The sequence below is a fragment of the Marmota flaviventris genome, chromosome 4 (assembly GCF_047511675.1).
Source record: "Marmota flaviventris isolate mMarFla1 chromosome 4, mMarFla1.hap1, whole genome shotgun sequence".
NCBI classification, from domain to species: domain Eukaryota; kingdom Metazoa; phylum Chordata; class Mammalia; order Rodentia; family Sciuridae; genus Marmota; species Marmota flaviventris.
Window position 1 is genome coordinate 83,384,763 of NC_092501.1, and position 25,747 is coordinate 83,410,509.

The 25,747-nt window shown below is 33.2% G+C and overlaps 1 protein-coding gene across 1 annotated transcript in view; it reads left to right on the forward strand.

The window, feature by feature from the left end:
* LOC114097622 (phospholipid-transporting ATPase IB-like) overlaps positions 1-25,747 on the forward strand; it is a 155,435-nt gene that overhangs the window by 84,949 nt on the left and 44,739 nt on the right. The window contains 3 exon segments of the mRNA XM_071611730.1: positions 12,891-12,965; positions 19,662-19,784; positions 23,396-23,474. Of these exon segments, the coding sequence (XP_071467831.1) occupies positions 12,891-12,965; positions 19,662-19,784; positions 23,396-23,474 (277 nt within the window).

Consider the following 25,747-nt stretch of genomic DNA (forward strand, 5'->3'; position numbering starts at 1 on the left):
CTAAAGGATAGGAATGAGCCTGGAATTTTCAGTGTTACCACCACAGAGCTTGTGCAGATGTCATCAATTTTAGATGCATTGATGTGTGCATGAATATGTGCACTGTGTTCTTGCACTTTTATCCATGTGTAGATTCATGTAACCACCCACTATAGTAATCAAGATACATCAAGATACATAACTATTACATCACTACAGGGGGATTTTCTTCATGCTACCTTTTTACATCCCTACCCATCTCTAACCACTGGCAATGGCTAATCTATTCTCTAATTTTACAATGTTCTATAAAATTTCAACCAAATAATATGTCATCTTTTCAGATGAGATTTTTTTTTTACTCAGTATAATTCCCTTCAGATTTATCCAAGTCATTGTGTGCATCAGTAGTTTATTCTTTTTTATTTTTAGTAGTTTGTTGTTTTTTTATTGGTGTGTTATACTTACACAATTTATTTACCATGGACATGTGGAAAAACATTTGTTTTTAGTTTGGTGCTAATAAAAATAAAATTTGTGTGAACATTTGTGTTTAGGTTTGTGTGAGAAGTGCACAATTATTGAGTCATATGGTAAGTGCATGCAATTTTACAAGAAACTTCCAAACTATTTTCCAGAGTGGTTTTACCATCTTAAAATTTCTACCAATAATGAAACAATTATCCTGTTTCTCCAGATATTTGCCAGTCTGAGATATCATTACTATGTCTTTTTTAACTTTTTTGATGTGTAGAAATATCTATTTTAGATTAAAATTAGATTTTCTTACCGGCTATTGATGTTGAATATCTTTTTATATATTTATTTGCCATTTATGTATATATTTTGGAAATGTGTCCCCATATCTTCTGTCCATTTTATAATTATATCATTAGGGTTGTTTTGTTGTTGTTGTTTTACTATTATGAAACGTTTTCACATATTCTAATTATTATTTCTTTGCCAGGTATATAATTTGCAAGTATTTTCTTTCAGTCTGCAACTTGTTACCTCATTGTCTTAACAGGGTCTTTCACAGAATAAACATTTTTAATTTTGATTAGGTCCAGTTTATCTAGTTTTTCCTCGTATGCTTGTAGCATCTTGTAGCATCATATCAAAAAAAAAGTTTTTTCTAGCTTTAGGTTCCAAATATTTTCCTGTATATATTTTTTAAAAGCTCTGTATGTCATATTTAATTTCATGGTCCATTTGCAGTATAAGATGTGAGGTTTTGCTTGTCTTTCTTTTGCCTATGGATGTCAAATTGCTTTAGTGACATTTGATGAAAAGGCTCTCCCTCCTCAATTAAATCACTTTTGCACCTTTGTCAGAAGTCAGTTGGGAAAATAATAGAGAAATAGAAAAAATATGAAGAGACTTACAAGTAATAAGGAGAGATTGACTCAATAATTAACCCCCCCACCCAACAAAGTGCAGCAGTAGATAGCTTCACTAAAAAGTTCTTCCAATCACTCAAAGAGGTAACATCATTTTCTCAGCTTATCTAAAACTTGAAGAGGACTCATTCTACAAGGTCAGAATTACCCTAAGAGCAAGGCAAAACACACTATAAGAAAACTATAGACCAATGTTCTTGATGAATGTTAATGAAAAATCATAAACAAAATACTAACAACTCAAATTCAAGAGCATATTAAATTTATCCTATTCTAAAACCAAAGAGATTTTGTTATGCAAGGGCTCAGACCCAGGAAACATTTGGAATCCTGGCAGGTGAAAGAAGATGCAAGACATGGTTGAGTCAGCCTTTATTCAGAGGTGGAAACAGCCTCAGCCAGTTTCAGCTTTAGACCCACCCAGTTCCATTTTGCTCCCATCAGTTCCATTTAGCCCACTTTTGAATACAGTCTAAACAAAGAAGGCACACTGCCAACAGCTTACACCAGTGCTCACATGCTCACAAGCAAATGTTTGTGACCTTGAGTATGCACACTGAATCAGTGTTTCTGACCTTGACTACACACTAGTCATGGCCTTGTCTACATGATAAAAACATAACATAAAACATAACATAGCCTGCTGGAAGCCTCTGCAAGGAAGCCTAACTGGCCTTCCCCAACAGATTTATTTCTGGAATGCAAGAATGTTTTCACATGCAAAAAATCAACCAATATAACACCCTACATTAACATAATTAAAGATGGAAAATCACATGATTACTTCAGTTGATGCTGAAAAAGCATTTCAACACAATTTAACATCCCTTATTTGATAAAACACTTAACAAATTAGGAAGAGAAAGAAACTACCTCAGAATAATAAAGGCCACATGTAAAAATCCCCCAGCTAACATTGTAGTCAATGGTAAAACACTGAAAACCTTCTAAGATCAGAACCAAGACAAGGATGCCCATGCTAACTACTTCTATTCAACATAGTATTGGAAGTTCTAACTTGAGCAATTAGGCAAGAAAAGGAAACAAAATGCATTCAAATATTTAAAAAGAAATAAAATTATCTCTATTAACATATGATATGCTTGTATATGTAGAAAACTTAAATATTTCACACAAGATATTAGAACTAATAAATGAATTCAGCAAAGTTGCAAAATACAAAAATCAGCTGTGTTTCTATACACTAACATTGAACAATTCAAAAAGGAAATTAAGGTAACAATCCCATTTACAATAAAAAGTAAAATGAAATACTTGGGAAAAAACTTAATCAAGACACATATATGAAAACTAAAAAAATATTGCTGAAAGAAATTGAAGAAAGCATAAATAAATGTAAAGACATTTTATGTTTATCAGTTGGAAGAATTAATGTTGTTAAGATGTTAATTTTACCTGCTATAGCTTGGATCATGAACGTACTCCAAAGGCCCTTGTGTTAAATGCTTGGTCCCCAACTGTGACACTATCGGGAGGCAGTGATACCTTTCAGAGATGGAGTCTGGTGGGAAGATATTAGAATATTAGAGACATGCCTTAAAGGGGTACAGGGATCTTGGTCCCTTTCTTTCTCTCTTTGCTTCCCATCCACCATGAGATGAGCAGGACTCTGTCAGGTCCTCACTGTGATACACTGTGACGCCACAGACCCAAAGCACAAAGACAAGCTGAAGCCTCAGAAACCATGAACTGAAATCTATCTTTTTCTCTCCTTTATTTGCTTATCACTGGGCACGATGATGCATGTCTGTAATTTCAACAGTTCAGGAGACTGAAGCAGGAGGATTGCAAGTTTGAGGCCAACCTTGGCAATTTAGTAAGACCCTGTCTCAAAACTTAAAAAAAAAAAAAAAAAGATAAAAAGGACTGGGCATGTAACTCAGGAGTAAAGTGCCCTTTGGTCCAATCCCCATAACAAATAAACAAAAAAGAATTCACTTTAAATTGATCATCTAAGGTATTTTTGTCACAGTGACAGAAAGCTAACACAAAAATTTGGTACTGAACAATATGGCCATTGCTGTGACTGCACCTTAGAAAATGTGGAAAAGACTTTGCAGTTGATTTGCATAAGGAGTTTGGAAGTTTGAGGGAAAAGGTAGAGAAGTCTAGAGTGCTATAAGAAAAGTTTAATGGACAATTCTGGTAAGGGCTCAAAAGACCAAACTGTTGATAGAAATGCAGATAATAAAGGCCAACACGAGTAGGTTTCACATAGGAATGAAGATTGTATTTGCAATTGAATTACAGGCTGTCCATATTACATGTGGCAAAGAATTTTGATTTTTTTTTTTTTTTTTTGGTCTATGCCCTGAGACTTTGTAAGAGGACCAATTTAAAGGTGATAGACAAGTTAAGGCAACACATAGTTCAGGCTACAGGATGGAAATTTACAGTGAAAATTAGGGGCAAAAGTCAGAATGGAAAGATTTGAAAAATTCAAAGTTTGCAAGAAAAGAAGTGTGTTTAAAGATGCAGAAAAGCAGCATGTAGAGATGAGTGGTATTAAAAAGAAGCCAAGTACTTTGCACCAGGAAAATAGGAAAGATACTTTGACCATATTTCAGGAATCAGGATACCCCACCCATTGCAGGCTGAAAGGTGCAAAAGTGTGAATTCACTTCAAAGACATTCACTTGAGGAGAGAACCCCAAGGTGCCCTCTTCACAATATTACTACATTAAAAAATAAAAGCTTAAAAACTGGTTCAGTATATTTGTGTAGATCTCCTTATGGATTCTCTAATCTGACCCGTTGATGAATATGAATATCCCTGTGCTGATACCCTGTAGTCAGCTTTAACATTGGGTAGAGTGATTTCTCTCACTTTATTTTTGTTTTTTAAAATTGTGTTAGCAAAACTGTGTTATCTCTTCAATTTTAAAATAAGTATATCTATGTCCACAAAAAACCTTGGTGGAATTTTGGTAAGAATTGGGTTAAACCTATATATCAGTTTGGGGAGCATTTATATCTTTACTCTGATTAGCTTCAAATCCATTAACAGAGACTAATTCTTCATTTATTTTAGCCTTCTTTTGGTTTCTTTTATCAAAATTTTGTATTTTTCAGTATATAAATCCTATACATGCTTTTTTCAGATTATACTTAAATACAATTGGTCCTCCCTTCGGGGGTCCATATCCTTGGGTTCAGCCAACCATAGAGAGACAACTTATTTCATTTTCTTTGGTGCAATTATTAATGACTTTGGGTTTCTAATGTCAGTGTCCATGTGTTCATTGCTACTATATATAAATGTGATTAGATTTTATGTTGATCTTGCATCCTGAGATCTTGTAGAATTCACATATTTGTCACGAGTGTATATTTAATTTTTTTCTGTATTCCTTTTAATTTTATCCAGTTAGTCTGTCATCTGTAAAGAGGGACACTTTATTTCTTCTTTTCTAATTATATTCAACTATCTTACATAAGAATAGTGTGAGGGGACATCCTTGCCCTGATCATAAGGAGGAAATCTTATTTCTCATTATTTAATATTGTATTAGCTGTATGGTTGTTTTTGTTTGTTTCTTTGAAGATATCCTTTATCAAATTGATAAAATCACACTGTTCCTAGATTGCTGAGCATCTTTATAATAAAATTTTGTTGCATTTTGTCAAATTTTTTTTCTGTATCAAATAATATAATCTTTTCTTATTTAAATTGAGCATATATGATTATGTGGATTAGTTTTTAAATATCAGACCAGCTTTGAATCCCTGGAGTAAAATCTACTTTGTTATAGTACATAATTCTTTTGATACATTGATAGATTTGTCATGATAATATTTCACTGAGGATTTTACTGATACTGCTATTGCATTTTTGGCAGTCAAGTGACAAGTACAGTGAATAAGTTTCCCTTTCCAAGAAGAAAAAAACAGTAGTAATGTTGGTCAGATTTTTTATAAATAATTCTCTGAGAGAATCTGAGGCACTTGGCAAGCCAGCACCACTTGAAAAATTTTCTTCCAATTCATCAAATTTGAGTTACCTCTTGCTAGACTCTGGCTTTCCCAGTTTTACATATATTTAGCTGCATTTTTTCATATACTTTAAAGAATAAAACATAATTGGTATATAGGAACACAATTGATTTGGGGATGTTAATTTTATATCCTGATACTTTGCTGAATTTGTTTATGAGTTCTAATTTTCTGGTGGAGTTTTGGGTCTTCTAAATATAGAATCATGTCATCAGCAAAAAGGGATATTTTAAGTTCTTCTTTTTCTATTCTTATCCCTAAAATTTCTTTCTTTTGCCTAATTACTCTGGCTAAAGTTTCAAGGAATATTTGGACTAGAAGTGGCAAAAGAGGGCATCCTGTGTTGTTCCTGTTTTAAAGGAATTAGAATTAAATCAATTTAGAATGATATTGTCCTGGGGTTTGGCATATACAGCTTTTACAATATTGAGGTATGTTCCTACTCTCTCTAGTTTTTCTAGTGTTGTGAGTATAAATGGATGCTTAATTTTGTCAAATGCTTTTTCTATATCTATTGAGATAATCATGTGATTCTTGTTTTTAAGTCTATTGATGTGAATTACATTGATTGACTTCTGCATGTTGAAACAAACTTGCATCCCTGGAATGATCCCCACTTGATTATGGTGCACTATCTCTTTAATATGTTTCTGTATGTGATTTGCCAGTATTTTATTAATTATTTTTGCATCTGTGCTCATTAGGTATATTGGTCTGAAATTTTCTTTCCCTGACATGTCTTTGGTTGTGCCATCAGAGTAATACTGGCTTCATAGAATGGGTTTGGAAAGTTTCCCTTTTTTTCTATTTCATGGAATAATTTCAGGAGGATTGGTATTAGTTCTTCTTTGAAGGTCCTGGTAAACTCTGCTGAGAATCCATCTTGTCCTGGGCTTTCTTTGTTGGTAGGCTTTTGATGGCATCTTTAATTTCATAGTTTGAAATTTATGTTTAAATATTCTATGTCATTTTGTTTCAATATGGGTAGGTCATATGTCTCTAGAAATTTGTCAGTGTCTTCAAAATTTTCTATTTTATTGGAATATAAATTTCCAAAATGGTTTCTGATTATCATTTGTATTTCAGCAATGTCTATGCTAGTGTTTTTCTTTTTCATCATGAATATTAGTAATTATAGTTTTTTCTCTTTCTCTTCATTAGGTTAGCAAAGGATTTATCAATATTGTTATTTTTTTTTAAAGAAACAACTTTTTATTTCATTGATTTTTTGAATTTTGTTTTGTTTTGTTCCAATTTCATTATTTTGGCTCTGATTTTAATAATTTCCTGTCTTCTACTGCTTTTTGTGTTGATTTGTTCTTTTGGTTTTTTTCTAGGCTTTGAGATGTAATGTTAGGTCATTTATTGAGTGTCTTTCTATTCTTTTAATGAATGATCTCAATACAATGAACTTTCCTCATAGCACTGCCTTCATAATGTCTCAGAGATTTTGATATGTTGTGTTGCTATTCTTATTTACCTCTAAGTACTTTTTAAATTTCATTCTTGATTTGTTCTTCTAATCAGTTTTGTCATTTAATAGCATATTATGTAATCTCTAGGTGTTAGAGTAGCTTCTATGTTTTATTTTATCATTGGTTTCAAATTTCATCCTATTATGATCTGATAGAATGCAAGATATAATCTCCATTTTTTTTTTGTATTTTCTAAGTGATGCTTTGTGGCTTAAGATATCTTCTCTTTTAGAGAAGGATCACTGTGCTGCTGAGAAGAAAGTGTATTTCATATTGGATGAAATATTCTATATATGTCTGTTAAGTCTAAATTATTAATTGTATTTTTTAGTTCTGTAACTTCTTTATTTAGATTTTATTTGGAGGATCTATCCAGTGATGGAGAGGTGTGTTAAAGTATTATTGTGTTGTGGCCTATTTGATTCTTGAAATTGAGACAGATTTATTTGATGTACATAGATGCTCCATTGTTTAGGGCATAAATATTTATAATTTTATGTCTTGTTGATGTAATGATTCCCGTAAGTAGTATGAAATGACCTTCTTTATCTCTTCTGATTAACTTTGGCTTAAACTCCACTTTATCTGATATGAGAATAGAGACCCCTGCTTGTTTATGAGATCCATGTGGATGATATGTTTTTCCCCATCCTTTTAACTTCAGTTTGTGGACATCTTTGCCTATGAAGTGAGTCTCTTGGAGATAACATATTGCTGGGTCCTGTTTTTAAATCCAATCTGCGAGTCTTTTGATCGATGAGTTTAAGCCATTTATACTCAATATTATGGTTGAGAAATGATTTTTATTCCCTGACAGTGTAATTTATTTCTGGTTTTTAATTTGAATTAGTTTCTCCTTTGATTGACTATTCTTCTAGTGTAGTTCCTCCCTTAGCTGGTTTTCACTGTATTTTTTATTCCTTCTCCATGGAATATTTTATTGAGTATGTTTTAAAGTGCAGGCTTTCTAGTTGTGAATTTTTGTAGCTTTTTTATTATTATTATGGAAGGGTTATAGTTCGTTGTCAATTCTGAAGCTTAATTTTGCTGAACACAGTATTCTTGGATGGCATCCATTTTCTTTCAGAGTTTGGTTTATATTATTCCAATACCTCCTAGCTTTTTGGGTTTGGTTTGAGAAATCTGTTGAGATCTGGATTGGTTTCTATAAAATGTGATTTGTTGTTTTTCTCTGGCAGCCTTTAAAATTCTATCTTATTCTGTAAGGGAGGCATTTTTATAATAATGTGTCTTGGTGTGGGTATGTTATAGTTTTGTATATTTGGGATCCTGTAAGCCTCCTGTATTTGATTTTCCATCTCATTCTTTAGATTTGGGAAATTTCCTGATTTTATTTCATTGAAAATATTGTGTATTACTTTGGTCTCTCTCTATATACCTTCATCTGTCCTTATATATCTCAAATTTGGTCTTTTTATGTTATCCCATAATTCTTGGAAGTTCTGTTCATGGTTTCTTAACATCATTCATTATTCAATAGAGTATTATTTAGTCTCCAGGTGTTAGAGTACCTTCTACATTTTATTCTATCATTGATTTCTAATTTCATTCCATTATGATCTGATAGAATGCAGAGTAATATCTATATCTATATGGTTTAATATCTAATATCTGGTTTTTTTGTATTTGCTAAGAGTTGGTTTGTGGCATAAGATATGATCTATTTTAGAGAAGGACCCATGTGCTTCTGAGAAGAAAGTATATTTGCTCATTGATGGATGAAATATTCTATTTATGTCTGTTAAGTCTAAATTATTGATTGTATGATTTAGTTCTATAGTTTTTTTTTGTTTGTTTGTTTATTTGTTTTGAGGATCTATTCAATAGTGAGAGACATGTGTTAAAGTCACCCAGTATTGTGTTGTGGCCTGTTTGGTTCTTAAAATTGAGAAGGGCTTGTCTGATGTACATAGATGCTTCACTGTTTGGGGAATAAATATTTATGATTGTTTTTGTCTTTTTGATGTATAATTCCCTTAAGCAATACAAAATGACCTTCTTTGTCCCTTCTGATTAACTTTGGCTTGAAGTCTACTTTATCTGATATGAGGAAGAAATTCCTGCTTGCTTACATAATCCATGTGAGTTATATGTTTTTTCCCATCCTTTCATCTTCTGTCTGTGGATGTCTTTGACTATGAGGTGAATCTCTTTGAGATAGCATATTGTTGGGTCTTGTTTTTAATCCAGTATACCAGTCTGTGTCATTTGATTGATGAGTTTAGGCTGTTAACATTCAAGGTAATTATTGAGATATGATTTGTATTCCCATTTTGGTTTATATCTAATTTTTAATTTGAATTGGTTTCTCCTTTGATTGACTATTCCTTTAGTGCAGTTCCTCCCTTTGCTGGTTTTCACTTTTTTTTTTTTTAACTTCATCTTCATGGAATATTTTGTTGAAAATATTCTGTAGTGCAGGCTTTCTGTTGTGAATTCTTTTAACTTTTGTTTATCATGGAAGATTTTTATTTCATCATCAAATCTGAAGCTTAATTTTGCTGGATATAGGATTCTGGGTTGGCATCCATTTTCTTTCAGAGCTTGGTATATGTTATTCCAGGACCTCCTAGTTTTGAGGGTCTGGGTTGAGAAATCAACTGAGATCTGAATTGATTTCCCCTTGTAATCTAATACTTTTCTCTCACAGATTTGAAAATTCTATCTTTGTTCTGTATACTAGGCATTTTCATTATAATGTGGCTTGATGTGGGTCTGTTGTAATTTTGTACATTGGGGGTCCTGTAAGTCTCTTGTATTGAATTTTCCATTTCATTCTTTAGATTTGGGAAATTTTCTGATATTATTTCATTGAAAAGATTCTGCATTCCTTTAATTTGTATCTCTGAGCCTTCATCTGTCCCAACAAATCCTATATTTGGTCTTTTTATATAATCCCATATTGCTTAGAATTTCTACTCATGATCTCTTAAGAAATTTTTGCCATGGTCAAGTTCATTTTTAAAATATATATCTTGTCTTTATTGCCTAAAAACTTTGTTTTTCAAGTGGTATAGTCTGCTGGTGATCCTTTTCATTGAATTTTTAATTTGGTTTATTGATTCCTTCATTTCCAGGATTTCTGCTTGATTTTATTTTTCAGAACCTCTATCTCTTTATTGAAGTGATTTGTCACTTTGTGTATTTTCTCTCTGATTTCACTCTATATCATCCTTTACCTCACAGATCAATTTAACTCTGAACATTCTAAACTCCTTCTCTGACATTTCTTCCATTGTGGTATACATGGGTTCTATTATTGAAGTATCTTGGTTTGTTTGGATTGATTTATTCCCTTGCTTTTTCATCTTATTTGTGTGCCCATCCATCTAACAGTATGGATCTGAGGCAGTAGAGTTTTTACCCTGTGGACTTAAAGTGTCCCTGAAAGTTTCTAAAACCTCACTGTTTAGGGGGAGACAAATAATAACAACAACCAATGCAAACAATACACAGCAGTACATCAAATATTTCATGCTGTGACATCTTTAATTCTAATTGTCAAAATAAACAGAAATTATATGATCAGTTATTGCCCACAGTAAAAACAGTAAGTTTGCAAATAGGTTTAGGATTTTGAATGGACAAGAAGAGAACAAAAATGATGTAGGAAGTAATGATTATGAGGGAGGAGGAGAGAGAATAGAAGTAAAAAATTAAAGGAAGAATAAAAGAGAGAACAACAGAGATTGGCTATTAGCAGAAGAGAAAAATACAATTGAGGGAAACATATAAGTGAGAAAAAATATGTATAAAGTAAAAATTTAAAAATTAATATAAAAGAATGTAAAACAAAACCAAAATATACTAACCAAATATCCTAGTCCTAAAAATACTGATCCATGAAAAATAACTGGCTTTGAAAATGCTAGAAATGAGGAGGAAAAACACAAAACATAAAAACAAGTATGTGTGTGTGTGTGTGTGTGTGTGTGTGTGTGTGTTTGTCCCTGAACCATTCAGGTAACAATTAAACAGAGAAAAAAAGAATAAATAAAAATGAAAAAAAAAATCTCAATGAAAAAGAATTGTTTCTACTGGAGTTAAAAAGATTCTCAGCTTCCCTTCTCAGCAGTATTAGGTTAGGTGGGCTGGAGTGTGATGCTTGCTAAACCCTCAGGGTGGGGTTGCTAGAGTTTGAGAGGAAATCCCTAGGTGGTGCTCCTAGAGGTAGGGTTTAGGCTTAGGTAGGCTCCAGGGTTTTTGTTGAATGATGATTGGTCTGAAAATTTTAAATCAGCTCACCTCCAGGGCCCAGCATTTGCCAGTCCATCCTGGAAGAGTGCACCCCAGCGATTCCCCTCTGGGTTCTATTCCTGCAGTGGTAGAGGCAATTCTTAGTCTCCTTCATCCCCTGCAGGAACCCCTCCCCTTTCCTGGTCTTAAGTTAAGCCTCCAAACTCTTCTGCCCCACCCCCTTTTGAATTCCCAGCCAGATATGTCTCTTCCAACTGGTCCTACAAGTGGCTGGATTGGAGGTGGGGTGGGGATGAGTGGGGTGGGTGGGGGGAACAGGGGGATCTATACAATCTGTATTCCTGTGTAATCCCTGTGTAAACCCCTCTCCACGTTTGATTTTCTCCTGGTCACTTAGGCCCACTCCATGTCTTGCAGTGTGAGTTTTCCGGGCCTGTATTTTGGGCCATACTCATGTTTGCCAGGAATTGGCTCCCCTAGATGCCAGCCCCTGAGCTGTGACTGCAAAATGGTTTCTGACTCTGTCCTCTGCGGCAGCCTGGAGAGGCATGGCTTCTTTCCTGCACAAGGATATTGTGCAGCACATCTTTCAGTTTAGTTGGTCAGTGTCTTTGATCTCTGTACTTGCACACCCCACAGCCCTCCTAAAAATGCAGGTTCCTTTAATTCCCTTATCCCTCCACTTTGCTCATGGAGGGACTTCTTTGGCTCATGCCTCCAACTATAGAAGCAGCTGTGGTGCTGGGGATTTCTTCCTTATTTTATTTTATCCAACCTCCTGAGTCCCTGATCTGCTTTGAATGTCTAGTATTAAATCCTGGTAAAGTCCCCCCACCCCTTTTTTTTCATGTCACAAAGAAGCCAAGAAAGTGACCTCCATCTTGAGGGAAAAAAAGCAAAAAACCTTGTTTTGTTAATTTTACAGTGTATACCTGTATCAGAACATCACATTGTACTCCATAAATATGTACAATTATTTTGTCAGTCAATAATAAAATAAATTCCATGAATGTAAAGACCACCTCTTATCATTGAAAAGAGGGAATTGGGCTTGGTTTTTATTAAATCAAACAAAGAAATGTGACCAAAGAAGAATTTTTTCTAATGTATGATGGTAATTATATAGTCTTAAGACTCCTGATACATTTTAACAAATCACCCCTAATGTTGCTTTTAAGAGAATGAGCATGAGTTATATGGATCTGCATTTCAGTCCCATCTTTGCCACTTACTAGCTGTGTAACCTGAGTAAACAATCTAATCTCCCTAACCTCACTTTTCAAAATTCTTAAATTGACAATAATAATAATAACAACAACAACAACTTTACAGTATTGCTATGAGGATTAAATATGACTGTGCATTTGAAGTAACATCGCAATGTTTGCTTTATTAAAATCCCATGTATTCTTGTTATTACTATTGACATACTAAGATTTACAGAGTATATTTTTTGTAACTATTCCCATAGAAGGCATAAAATTTATTACTTGTTACAAAGTAAACTTTGTTACTTGATTTAAGATTTTCTGTAATAAAAATCTGGACTTTTGCAAGAAGTTTGTATTTTAGTATAAAGATGTATGCCATTAGTTACCAAATACATCAATATTTTTAACATCATTAAGGATTGGTGTTTACAATTCATAGTTTATGAAAGGACATCTGTATGGTCCCCTGAGTGATTGTCCTCTAGCAGCTGTGCCAGAGAAAGTGTCCCTCTTCTGTATCACTTCTTTTCAATATATGGATATATTTAGGTCAATACTGATGAAATGCTTCAGTTAGCTTCCCTCTCTTCCAGCTTTGGTTCTCCTTTGTTAATGGATTCTCTGGGCAGATTATATTTGAGCATTGGTGCATCAGCTTGTACAATGTGGTAAGCATCCTCTTCCTCTCTCTGATAGCATGCATAACTTCAAGAATTTCTAAGTCAGTCATCTGGGTACTTAGCACTCAGGACAAATATATCTTTAGGGCCTTCATTACCATGACAAATCATACAGAAGTTCAAACTCTTCACATGTGCTTTCAATCACGGCAGATCATTTTAGAGTAAGTATGTGAAATGTGTACCAAATGTGTTATTATTACATAAAATATATGCAACTTTTTTACTCTATACCTAAGCAAAGTTTTCATGCTTTTAAGCCAAGTGAAAATTACTAAACTTTATCTATACCCATTCCATTTAATGCATAAAGTTTAGGTTTACCTACATTTGCATTTGTGTGTATGTGTATGTTTATATTGTAATTCCATGTCCTTTTAAACAAACTGGTTAAAAACTGATATGAAAAATATATCACGTGTTTGTACTAAATAATAAATTTTATCTTGTTTTATAGTATATATTTTCTGTTATAATCAAATTTTCTAAAATTTAAAAAAGAATCCTTTGAGTCACTTAAATCATTTGGAAGTCAAAAGTAGCTACATTACCTTTTCCCTTTTTTCTTTTTGTATTGTTATTTCATCGTAAGACTTTGAGGATTAGAAATTAGGTTTCCAGCAAGGATAACATGATGCCTCTCTTGTATGGAATTATAGCAATCACTGTGTATTATGTGCTATAACCTCTGAAATTCTGTCTTCTAGGAGCTTGAATTCAGAAACAGCACAGGCAGATGTCACTGGACAGAAGACATTGACTGTCCAATAATATAAAAAAGTCTAGCTCTGTGAATAATTAATTTGTGTTGATGCTCATAGATAGATGGATTTGGCAAGAGTACAGCAGCAATGAGGCTATACACACAGTTGTCTTTATTAGACTCTTGATTACAGAGGATAATATGAATCAACCTTCTTTAAAGGTTCCATAGTGGTGAAGAGAGTGACAGAATCTCTCCTCTTTCCTAGAAAAATCACTATCAGTGTACAAGCCTCTGATACTGATCAATGGAATCTTATATTTTTATAATAGGAAACATAGATGTAATTTTTTGTTTATTAATTTGGTTTTATCAAGCAGTAAGTGGATGACATGAATATCCATTGACTTCCTAAGTCTCATCCCAATTCACATTCACTTTACAGATAGGATAAAAACAAAGCTCAAGACCACAGTGCCAGAGATAGACTCTGTTTGCTTATTTTATAATTACATCAATTGTCATACTATTTCTAGAGGTCATGTATTACTTCTACCCATGTATGACCAACTATTACAAGAACTATCTATTATCAGAAAAAATAAAACAAACAAAAAATTAGCATATCAGATAAAATGTATAAAACAAAATTTTCAGACTTTGGGCAACAGGCTGACTGATGGTGTCGTCTCTGGGAGAACTCTTACTTCCCAGACACAGTGAAGGAAGACAAACCCAAAGCAAAATGAAAGAAAAGAAAGTCCAGGTGTCCTCCTGAATGAAGACACAAAGGTTGAAGTTCAGCAGGCCAAGGTAGCTAAGATTTACCTGGTAGAATGACAGAAAAAAGAAAACTAGAGGGGCTGGGGTTGTTGCCCAGTGGTAGAGTGCTTGCCTGGCATGTGCAAGACCCTGGGTTGGATCCTCAGCACCACATATAAATGAATAAATAAAAAGATCCATTGACAATTAAAAAAAGAAAAAGAAAACTAGAGAGAGAGAGAGAGAAGAGAGAATGTGTCTGAAGAACCGCAGAGGATCCCCTTCGGTGTAGGAGTGGTTCATACATGCACTGAAAAAAGTCTATGCAAAGTTGGGGAAAGAACTACCAGAAAGGCCAAAATAGTTCTTGGAGCTCATTCAGGGCTGGGAATAATCTGTATTCTTATCAGCCAGAATGGGAAGACCTCCTTTTACAAAGGATCTTCGGTAAATTCCTCATACAGGCCACTTTGAATCGTAAGGGTGAATTCGTCCTATTATAGAAATTATTCTGAACCTACAATTACAAAACTTACATATTTTACAACATATAATCAGTCCCCTATATTTCAGAACACAGGCAAAAGAGCTGGGGGTGGTGACATGTAACTATAATCCCAGTGCCTCAGGAGGCTGAGGCTAGAGGGTAGCAAGTTTAAGGCCAATCTCAGCAACTTAATGAGGCCCTAAACAATTTAGTGAGACAACGTCTCAAAATAAATATATAATAAAAAAGAGCTGTGGATGATGCTTAGTAGTTAAGCACCTCTGGGTTTAATTCCTGGTTTAAATAACAACCAAACAACAACAACAACAACAACCAGAAGAAAAAGAACACAGACACAGTATTTAGATGACAGTCAACACCAGCACTTCAGCTCCCAACAACATGTTTGTAATATTCAGCATTCAATAATTAGGTGAAAAATACATCAATAAAGATTAATTCAGAAGTGGAATTAGTAGGCAGAAACCTTAAAACAATTACTATAAATTTTATAAACATGTTCAAGGATATAAAGGAAAACATGAATATAATGAGAAAGATAAAAGATATAGAAAAGAACCAAATAGAATTTCATGAGATGAAAGATACACTATCTAAAATGAAAAAATATATATGGAAAAATTAATATTAGATTATAAACCTCAGAACATGATCAATAAATATGAAGACATGTCAATAGGAAGGACAGAGTAAAAGATATGGAAAAAATGTGATCAGAAACATATTGTGCTCAGGAAGAATGTCAGGAACTCTTGACCTTCTTATATTTAGAGCTTCAAAAGAGGGTGCAGAAAAATGTTTCAAGAAATATTGGTTGAACATGTCATAATTTTGTGAACATTATAAACACAGAGATGTAAGAATATCAACAAATTTCACAAAGAATAAGCCTAAACAAAAAGCACATGTATGTTCTTCACAATCAAATTGCTGAAAACCAGTGACTGCAAGAATATTATAAAAAGCAGCCAGATAAAAAAACAAACACTACATATAGAGTACAAATGTAAAAATAAAAGCAGATCTCACATTAGCAACCTCATAGACTATGCATAAAACAATAGAATAACTTTAAAGTTCTGATTAATCTATATTAATCTAGAATTCTATACCCAGCAAAAATGTCTTTAGAAAATTAAGGTGAAATTAAAATCTATACACACTCAGAAAATAGGGAATTCATCACCAGAAGACCCTGTATGCCTTAAATATTAAGTTATTTAAGCAAGAGGAAAAATATACAAAAATTTGGATTTCTACAAAGAATTGAAGTGCATCAGAAAATATTGATTATGGTGGGAAATGTGGGAAATTTTGGTACTCTCAATCTCTTTAATTGATTAAATGGTTTGTTTAAAACCCAAGTAATAATTTAGAGCTTATCAATTATATAGAGTTAAAATACATGACAAGTATAGCAAAGTGAACAAGTGAGGAGTTAAAGTACAATAGTATTTGAATTTTGTGATATATTCCTCATGTATAATGTAAACCTTAATGGATACCTAATAAAAGGTATAGATAATAAGACTGTAATGGAGATAAAAATTAAAAATGATTAATGAAGAAGAATTCAGGAAATGAGGTAAAAGAATGAATGCAACAAACACAAAACAAATAGATTTAAAATCCAACATATTTATAATCACAAGTGGCCTAAACATGCTAATTAAAAAGGGGACTGTCATATTGGATTTAAAATTAATACAAAACTATATGATTTCTACAAGAAACCTTCAAACATAAGACACAAAAGGGAAAAAATTGAAAAAAAAATTTTACTATGTAAATACTAATAAAAGAAATCTGGTACATTAGTCGTCCGTCTATGACCAAAATATCTGGAATAAACAACTTAAAGGAGGAAAGATTGATATTGGCTCATGGTCATGCTCCAGCACTTTGGACCTGAGATTAAGCAGAACATCATTATAGAAGGACATAGCAAACGAGAGCAGCTGCTTAGCTCATGGCAGCCAGGAAGCAGAGAGCGGTGGGGGAAGAGGCAAGGGTCAGGATGTAGTCCCCAAGGGCATGCCCCAAGGACCCACTCCCTTCAACCAGGTCCCTTTCCACAATTTCTACTACCTCCTAAGAGTCCATTCAGCTATGAATGGATTAACTCACTAATGTGGTCAGAGCACTCATGATCCACTCACTTCCCATTGGAAATCCACTCACTCTTACATTGGAAAACACATGGGTCTCTGGGGGACACTTCATATCCAAACTATAATAACTAGAGTAGCTGTAGAAATTATAGAATAGCGGACTGTAGAACAAGAAATGGTCTAATGATAAAGATGCACATTTCTTAATGACAAAAGGATTAAAATAATTCTAAATATGTAATCACTATTAAAGTAGCATATTAGCAACTTACTAGAAATTAAGAAACTGATATAATTAAATAGAAAATTAAATAAATTCACACATACAGTTGGAGATTTAAAACTCCTTTTTTAATTGATAGAAACTATATATAAAACTTCAGAAAGTGCACAGAGGTTTTGAACAATATTATAACTAACTTGACCAAATTGACATTTATAGAAAACACCCAACCACAATAGCAGAATCTGTATTTTTTTCCAAGAGGTAATATCACACACTCTTATTTTGCTTCTGATCTTAAGGGCACACTTTCATTATCATTTTACCATTAAAATATATCAGCTGCAGTATTTTTGAGGAAGCTCTTTCACATTGTTCACCTAGTGGAATAACTGTGTGCTTCTTCCTTTTGAATCTGTTAACATAGTGAATTACTTTGGTGAAAGATTCACCAAATAAATCACATACTGGGCAATAAGAGTTAATATGTTCTTTGACCACAATGGATTTAAAGTAGAAATCAAAAGCAGCAATATATTATAAAATACCCATATACCTAAAAAATTAAAGAACACCCTTCTAAATGCACCATAGATCACAGAAGAAATCACTGGAGAAATTAGAAGATATTTTAAACAGAAAAAAAAAGAACACACAGATTTTCAATTTGTACAAGATATTGCTAAAGCAATGAATGCATAGAGGAGTATATACATTTTTTAAAGCTTATATTGAAAACAAGGGCCTAAAATCAGTGAACCAAGAATCATCCTAAAGAAACTAGAAAAAGAAGAATAAATGAAGCCCAAAATAAGCACAGCAAAATAAGTAACAAAGAAAATGCCTGAGTCAAATAAAAATAAGGCAGACAAACAAGACAGAAAACCAAACTGACTGCTAGAAAAGGTCATTAAGACTGATAAATCCCTAGACAAACTGACCAAATGAATCAAATAAAAATAAAATAAATTTAAAAAGATACCAATTAACAGTAACACATACGAAAGAAGAGTTTTTACTATAGACTTTACAGATAATAAATACAAAGTAAGCAAATATTTTAACAAATTATTATGACGTATTAGGTGAAATTAACACATTTCTTGATTAAATGGATAAACTCCCCCCCCCCCTTTATTTTTGGTGCTAGAGATCAAAGGCAAACACCCTACCAACTGAACTATAGCCCCAACCCACTGGATAAATTCCTTCAAGGATGCAAACTACTAAATATCACTGAAGAACAAAATGATCCATGCCTGTGAAAATTTTTGAAGTTAAAAATCTTCCTATTTAAACAAAAATAATTCCAGAAATATTAACAAATTTAGACAAAAGTTTTCCAGAAAAGAGGAGGAAACAACCCAACTCACTTATGATGTAGCTTTACCTTGCTGCCAAAACCAGAAAGGTATTACAGAAAACAAGAATTTAAAAAACATAGTTCAACTAGGTGCAGAGGCCCTGCCTGTAATCCCAGGGACTTCAGGAGGCCAAGGCAGGAAGATTGCAAATTCAAGACCAGCCTCAGCAATTTAGCAAGACCTTGTCTCAAAATAAACATAAAAAAGGACTAGGCCTGTCACTCAGTGGTAGAGCACCCCTGGAGTCAATCTCCAGTACCAAAAACAAAAACCAGAGAGTGAATATGGCTCATGTACTTCCATTTTTTTAACACATTTTTCTTTCCTTCTCTCATTTTTGTCCTCTTTACTCCCTTTTCTCTCTCTCCTTCCCCACTTTCCATATAATATAATGCTTTCTATTTAATTTAATATAGTTCCTAGAATAATAGTAAATATTAAAAGATAAAATGAATGGGAAACCTCTTTTTATTTCTGATAACAATCAAGATAAAGAATTCTTGTAAAATTATTTTTTGTTTAGTCCAGTCTATTTGCAAAGTCCTGGTAAGTGAATAGCTAGTTCTCATGTAGGAGTTAGATGACATTATTACTAGATTTTTGTAGCCATTTTGGCTGTTATTTAAATAGCTAGATACTTGATTCATTCATTTTATTCTCATAAACATGGCAAAATGTGTAAATTTTGTGTGCATAAAGCACAGTGTGCCTAATTATAATGTATTGAATCAAAGCATTGAATCAATCTGAAAAATTATGTCATAGTTTTTGATAGACCCATTTGAATTTATGTGACTCAATAATAGCTCCTTTGTAAATAACTTCTTTTTATGCAATTTAAGACATATCAAAAGTTGCACAATAGTTGAAAGTTCTGTATATCATTCACCCAGCTTCCCCCAAGATGAAATCTTAATAATCATAAAACATATTGTCAAAGCAAAGATGTTGATATTGATAAACTCACTTATAGACTAAAAGTTATTTTTAACAAATCCTTATTATCTATGTAGATTTTCACTTCATTACCACCTTTAACTCTGGGAATCTTTGAGAAATGTTGCAGTCAAAAGAGCCTCCTGGAGTATCCACAACTCTACACAGTTTTTCAGACAGGGGAAATGTTCAACACAAAGGTAAAGAAAAATTTATTACAGGTTTTCCATCTCAACCTGACTCCAAACATACCTTTGATCCTCTTCCCTTTCTGATGCTTTAGGGGGAAAATTATTTAAAACACAAGAATGTTGCATTTGGTGTCATCTTCCTGCTAGTTTAGAGAGCTAACTTTGAAACAACAGAAATAACAGTAAATGAGAAATGGAAAACAGAAACAAAAAAGAAAGTCATGTGAAAAACAAGCAAGGTACCATGTGTGTGGTCTCACAGATTTTGCACCACGTTCAGGAGGCATGCTGAGTGATGGAAAGGATGGAAGAGGACCTGGTGACTCCAAGAGATCACTTCCTGGGATCATAGAAGTTGAGATTCAGTGTGGGGAAGTGGGAGTGGGAGGGGTGTTAAAGGGATGTTTCTAGGCTGCAAGAGGAATGTCACACACTTTTATCAATTTTGAGTAAACATAACTGTACATCTCAATAATTAGTGAAGCTAAAAAACCAAAAACCTAGAACCTAGTATAAGCCTTTAAAAAAAGATGAGAGTTTGGCTACTATGAGCCAAAGCATTTAAGACTTGGTTTTGGCTCAAAATAGTCTTATCTTTCATCTTCTCTTAAAAAATGAATTGATGAGGTAAAGTATATAATGTCATTCAAAACTTTTCTGTCTTTACAGACTTTTCTGTCCACTTGTTCTATTGAGAGGTATTAAAATCTCCAACCGTATTGTAGATTTATCTATTTCCCTTTGAAGTTCTAGTAGTTTTATGTATTTTGAAGCTGATGTTAGGCATAATCCTGTTGGAGGCTATCATATTCTCTTGAAAGACCCCTTTGTCTTTATGAAATGACTTATTATTTCTGATAGTATTCTTTGCCCTAAAATCCATGTTGCTAGCAATATAATTATTTCAACTTCTTTTACTTTTTATATTGTTGTTTATTTATATTTCAATGTTTATTGGAGAGAGCTTAAAAACTTGCTTTATTATCCAAACTGATGTGTGCCTTTTAACTGGATGTTTAGATCATTTATATTGAATGTACATTTTTATTTGATTAGGTTCAAGCCCACCATCTTGCCATTTTCTATTTTGTCTTATGTATGATTTTTTCATTCTTCTTTTCCTGTCTTCTTCTGGATTAATTAATTTTCATGAGTCCTATTTTATTTTCTTTGCTCACTTATTTGTTATAAATATTTGTTTTCTTATTTTAGAAGTTCCATTTGAATGTATAATATTTGTTATTAGGTTATAATTTACTTTGAAGTGATATACTACTTCACATATATTATTAAAAAATAGTATATTTTCATCTCTTTCCTCCTAAGTTTTGGAATATTCTTCACATACATGTTAATTTTACTTATTTTATAAGTTCTTTATGATATTATTCATATCTTGCTTAAACGATCATTATTTTTAAAAATTTAAATAGAAAAATCTCTTATCTTACCCAGGCAATTATCATTTTCAGTGATTTTCTGTCTTTTGTGTAGAATCATATTATCTGTTATGATTTTCTTTCTGTCTGAAGACTTGCTTTTAACATTTCTTGTAGAGCAAATCTATTGACAATAACTCAGCTTTTTGCTTGTTAGTTATTTTTAGTTGTAGATGGACACAATACTTTTATTTATTTATTTTCATGTGGTGCTGAGGATCGAACCCAGTGACTCACATATGCTGGGCAAACGCTCTACCACTGAGTGATAACCCCAGCCCCTTAACTCAGCTTTTGTATGTATGAAAAATCCTTCCTTCAATTCATGTTTGAAGTTGTTTTTATTTGGTCTATTAACTTTGTATTACTATAATAATATAATATAATACCTGAGGAAATTATAAAGATGAAATATGTATTTAGTTTATGATTCTGAAGGTTCCAGGTCCAAGATTGAGTACACCAAAGCTTTAGGCACTGCTATAGCAACTGGATGACAATGACAGGAAGCACATGTCAGAGCACAGTGCTTACATCTTGAGCCAGGAAGCAGAGAGAAGGAGAGAGAATGGTACAGGGTCCTAGAACCACCCCCTTCAAGGGCATCCTCCTTACAATGACCTAAAGACTTCCCACAAAGTCTACCTCCTAAAAGTCCACAGTACTTCCCAGTAAAGCCACCCCTGAGATCAAGGACCTTTGGGATACACTACCAGTATTCAAACTATAGCACTTGGTTAATGGTTTTATTTCTTTAAAATTTGAGATTGATAGTTTTCTTTCAATATTTTTCATTTTTTTGTTGTTTGCATTGTTTTGATGTGAAATTGCTGTCATCTTCATCCTTATGTAAAATGTGTCTTTCTTCTCTTTTTGGTTTTAAAAATTTTTTCTTTATTATTGGATATAAGCATTTTATCATATTTCCTCATGTTTATTGTGTGTCTCGGAATTATGGGAGTTTATTGAGCTTCTTGGATCTGTGTGTTAAGACCATCACCTATGGGCCAAATCCAGTCCCCTACCTGGTTTTATAAGTTTCATTGGTACATAGCCATGCCTACTCAATTACATATCATGTGTGACAGAGGTGACTGAGTGGGTGCAACACAGATGACACAGTTCCAAACCCTACGATAATCCAATCTCTTCCAGAAAATGTTTTCTGGTTCTTATTTTTAATACTTCCTGGCAAGTATAAAAATAATTGGTATATTTAAAATTGGAAGAACAATATACATTTTTTATCATTTAACTAATGTGTACCCTTGTTTGATGGAACCCAGAGATTCAGTATTATTGAGATTTCCTTTAAGAAACTTGTACATGGTGTGTTAAAAATTATTTTGATGAGGGTCAGAGTATAGATGTAAAAGATCAGAGTATATCGTGTTTAGTTTCAAATTACATTTAAACTCAAAACTTTAAAACTGAGCAAAATTTTTTTCTTTTGAAAATTACTTTTGGTTTTGTTTCATTGGGTATAATAAACCTTCATAATTTTTGTGACAAATATATCTTATTTTATATATTTTTATCTAATAGATTTTAATAGAATAATGTGTAATATAATAATAATGATATCCTAAATCTTAAATGATTTCAATAATATCCTATAATTTTAATTTATATTATTCTATAATTTTACATAACATATCAGATAATGTTCCTATAATTTTGAAATTATTTCTTTTAAAAATAAATAAATAAATAATACATTTTTCAATTTACAGAAAAATTTTTCAGCTTTATGACTGTATTATACAGAGCAAATATACTTCACAATGTCATATATTTTTAGATTTAGACCAAACTACCATCTTTTTTTTATTAGTTGTTCAAAACATTACATAGCTCTTGACATATCATATTTCATACATTTGATTCAAGTGGGTTATGAACTCACATTTTTCCCCCCGTATACAGATTGCAGAATCACATCAGTTACACATCCACGTTTTTACATACTGCCATACTAGTGTCTGTTGTATTCTGCTGTCCTTCCTATCCTCTACTATCCCCCCTTCCCTCCCCTCCCATCTTCTCTCTCTACCCCATCTTCTGTACTTCATTTCTCTCCCTTGTTTTTTTTTTCCCCCTTTCCCTTCACCTCCTCTTATATGCAATTTTGTATAACGATGAGGGTTACCATCTTGACTTTCTTGCTTTGTTTTCTTTTAGGTGTTTTGGATTCAATGTATAAATGCTTTGATCCACTCCTTCATTCTCTTCTGGTTTCCCACAAAAATGCTGGAGCATGGTAATAGCTTCATTATTTCAAATATTCAGCAGAGTCTGTAACTCTTGCTGAAATTAATGTTTTCATGTGATGTGTATATCCATAGAAAGAACTGGAGGACACAAAAATAGAATTCAGAAAAAAAAAAAAAAAAAACTCACCTAAATCTAGTATTAGACATTCCTTTGGCTAATAGATTACAGTTTGAACATTTAACAACTGACCTTTAGAACCCATTCTCTTTGTTTTGACATGTATAAATTGAGTTCCAGACCATTTATTGTTAATTTCTAGTAAATATTTGAGTCAGGAAGTCTGATGGAAAACAAGACATTTCTAATGAATCAAAGATGGCTCTTGTAAGTTTGAATTTATGTATACTATCATTCACAAAACTTTATGCTTCAACTTAGTAATACAAGTCTGGTAAGATTGTATTGAAACTTAAACTTATACCTTATTATTTGATCAAGTCTCTTTTTCCTACCATATGATATTCCAAGTAACTTTATCTGTGAAATTTTTCTCCGAACTTGCTTAGGTCTAAGACATCCCAAAACTAGGAGATATATTTATGAAGTATGTTTTTGGTGTTCAGTGAGATCACATACCTTAAATTAAGGTTTGAAATGTTATTACTTTACATAACCAGACTTACTTTTTATTGGATATTTCTAGCAACATGTTCTTTGGCTTGGATATATTTAAATTTAAAAGCTGTCTGAATCTGCATTATATTGCTCATTGCAAAATTAAGCAAAACCAGGCAATAACAACAATAAAGTCAAAATTTCGTGAAGTTTATGAAGACTCAGTTCCACTGACGTCATCCACAGGATGATTATGTGAAGACCCCCACAAGCAAAGCTGGCTGCGAAGAAGAAAAGCCTATAGATTCTCTGTAAATTGTCCTAAAAACCAATGAAGACATGTCTATTCAAGAAAGTTTATTTTAACTTGGTGAGAACAAGAGTTTTTATCATTTGAATCATGACCTAGTTCCTCCCCACCTCAGAGCTTAGCTCAATGGAAGCTCCATGTCAAACACATGGTCAAGGACATGGGGTTTTCACTTTGCCTCTCAATCAGGGTTACCATATCTCACCAGGAGACGCGGACCACCAGAATTTCTTGTCCTCTTCAGCCCTCCTCTCCACAACAAGTGACTTTATTTGAAACAGAATATAGAATTTCAAGTACATGTATGCTCTCAAAAATAATAGCTCCTCTTAAGGAACAGCACCAAGATAAATTACAGGCTAGTGAATTTATCAGAGAACCAGGGAAGGAGTTCACAAGATCCCTTGTAAGGGGAGAACAAACTCTTCCTGCCTGAATTTAACTGGAGCAGGATACTGAGAAATTTTTGTCTCGGGACCTAGTTGAAAATAATAGAGAAAATTTCCAGCAATTTGTGGAGCCAAATACCTGGTTTACCATCAAATGAATGAGATAACTTGACAGAGAAGTTAGGGGAAAAGACAGCCCAGGGTTAAACTCAAGGAAAGCTCAAGCTTAAACCACTGCTATCCTAAGTGTCTGTAATTTTACCCAAGGCTGTGCCTTCTGAGGAGAACACCAAGGTTTTACACTGTGGGGAGAAATAAACTTCACTAAAGTGGCCTAGCCAAGTCTCACAAGAAATAAGCATCAACAACAAGCACAAACCTTAAAAAGGAGAGAAGGGCCGGGCGAGGTGTCGCATGCCTGTATTCCTAGCGGCTCACAAGACTGAGGTAGGAGGATCACAAGTTCAAAGCCAGCCTCAGCAAATTAGGCCCTAAGTAACTCAGTGAGACCCTGTCTTAAAAAATAAAAAGGGCTGGGGAAGAGGATCAGTGGTCAAGCACCCCTGGGATCAATCCCTTGTCCCACCCCCACTCCCCCCCAAAAAAGGAAGGAAGGGAATCAGTATCCAACTTTGCTGTAATATGTTATATAAAACATCCCATTTCAACAACAACATTCAAATAATGAGGAAAATGTGACTCATATACAGGAAAACAGGTAAGAAAGAGAGGCTACTCTATAAGAAGACCCAGATTTCAGATTAAACAAAGAGTTCAAAGCAATCGTTATAAATATGTTTAAGAAACCATGATGAAAGATATGAAGACAATGGCTCATTAAATAGAGATTATTGGAACGAAAATCAAAATTATAATAAAGAACTAAAGGAAAAGTACAATACCAAAATGGAGCCCCCCCCCTTTTTTTTAGCAGAACTCAATAGTATATTTGAGCTGGAAAAAGAATTAGTGAACTTGAGGTTATATAAATATAGAATATGTACT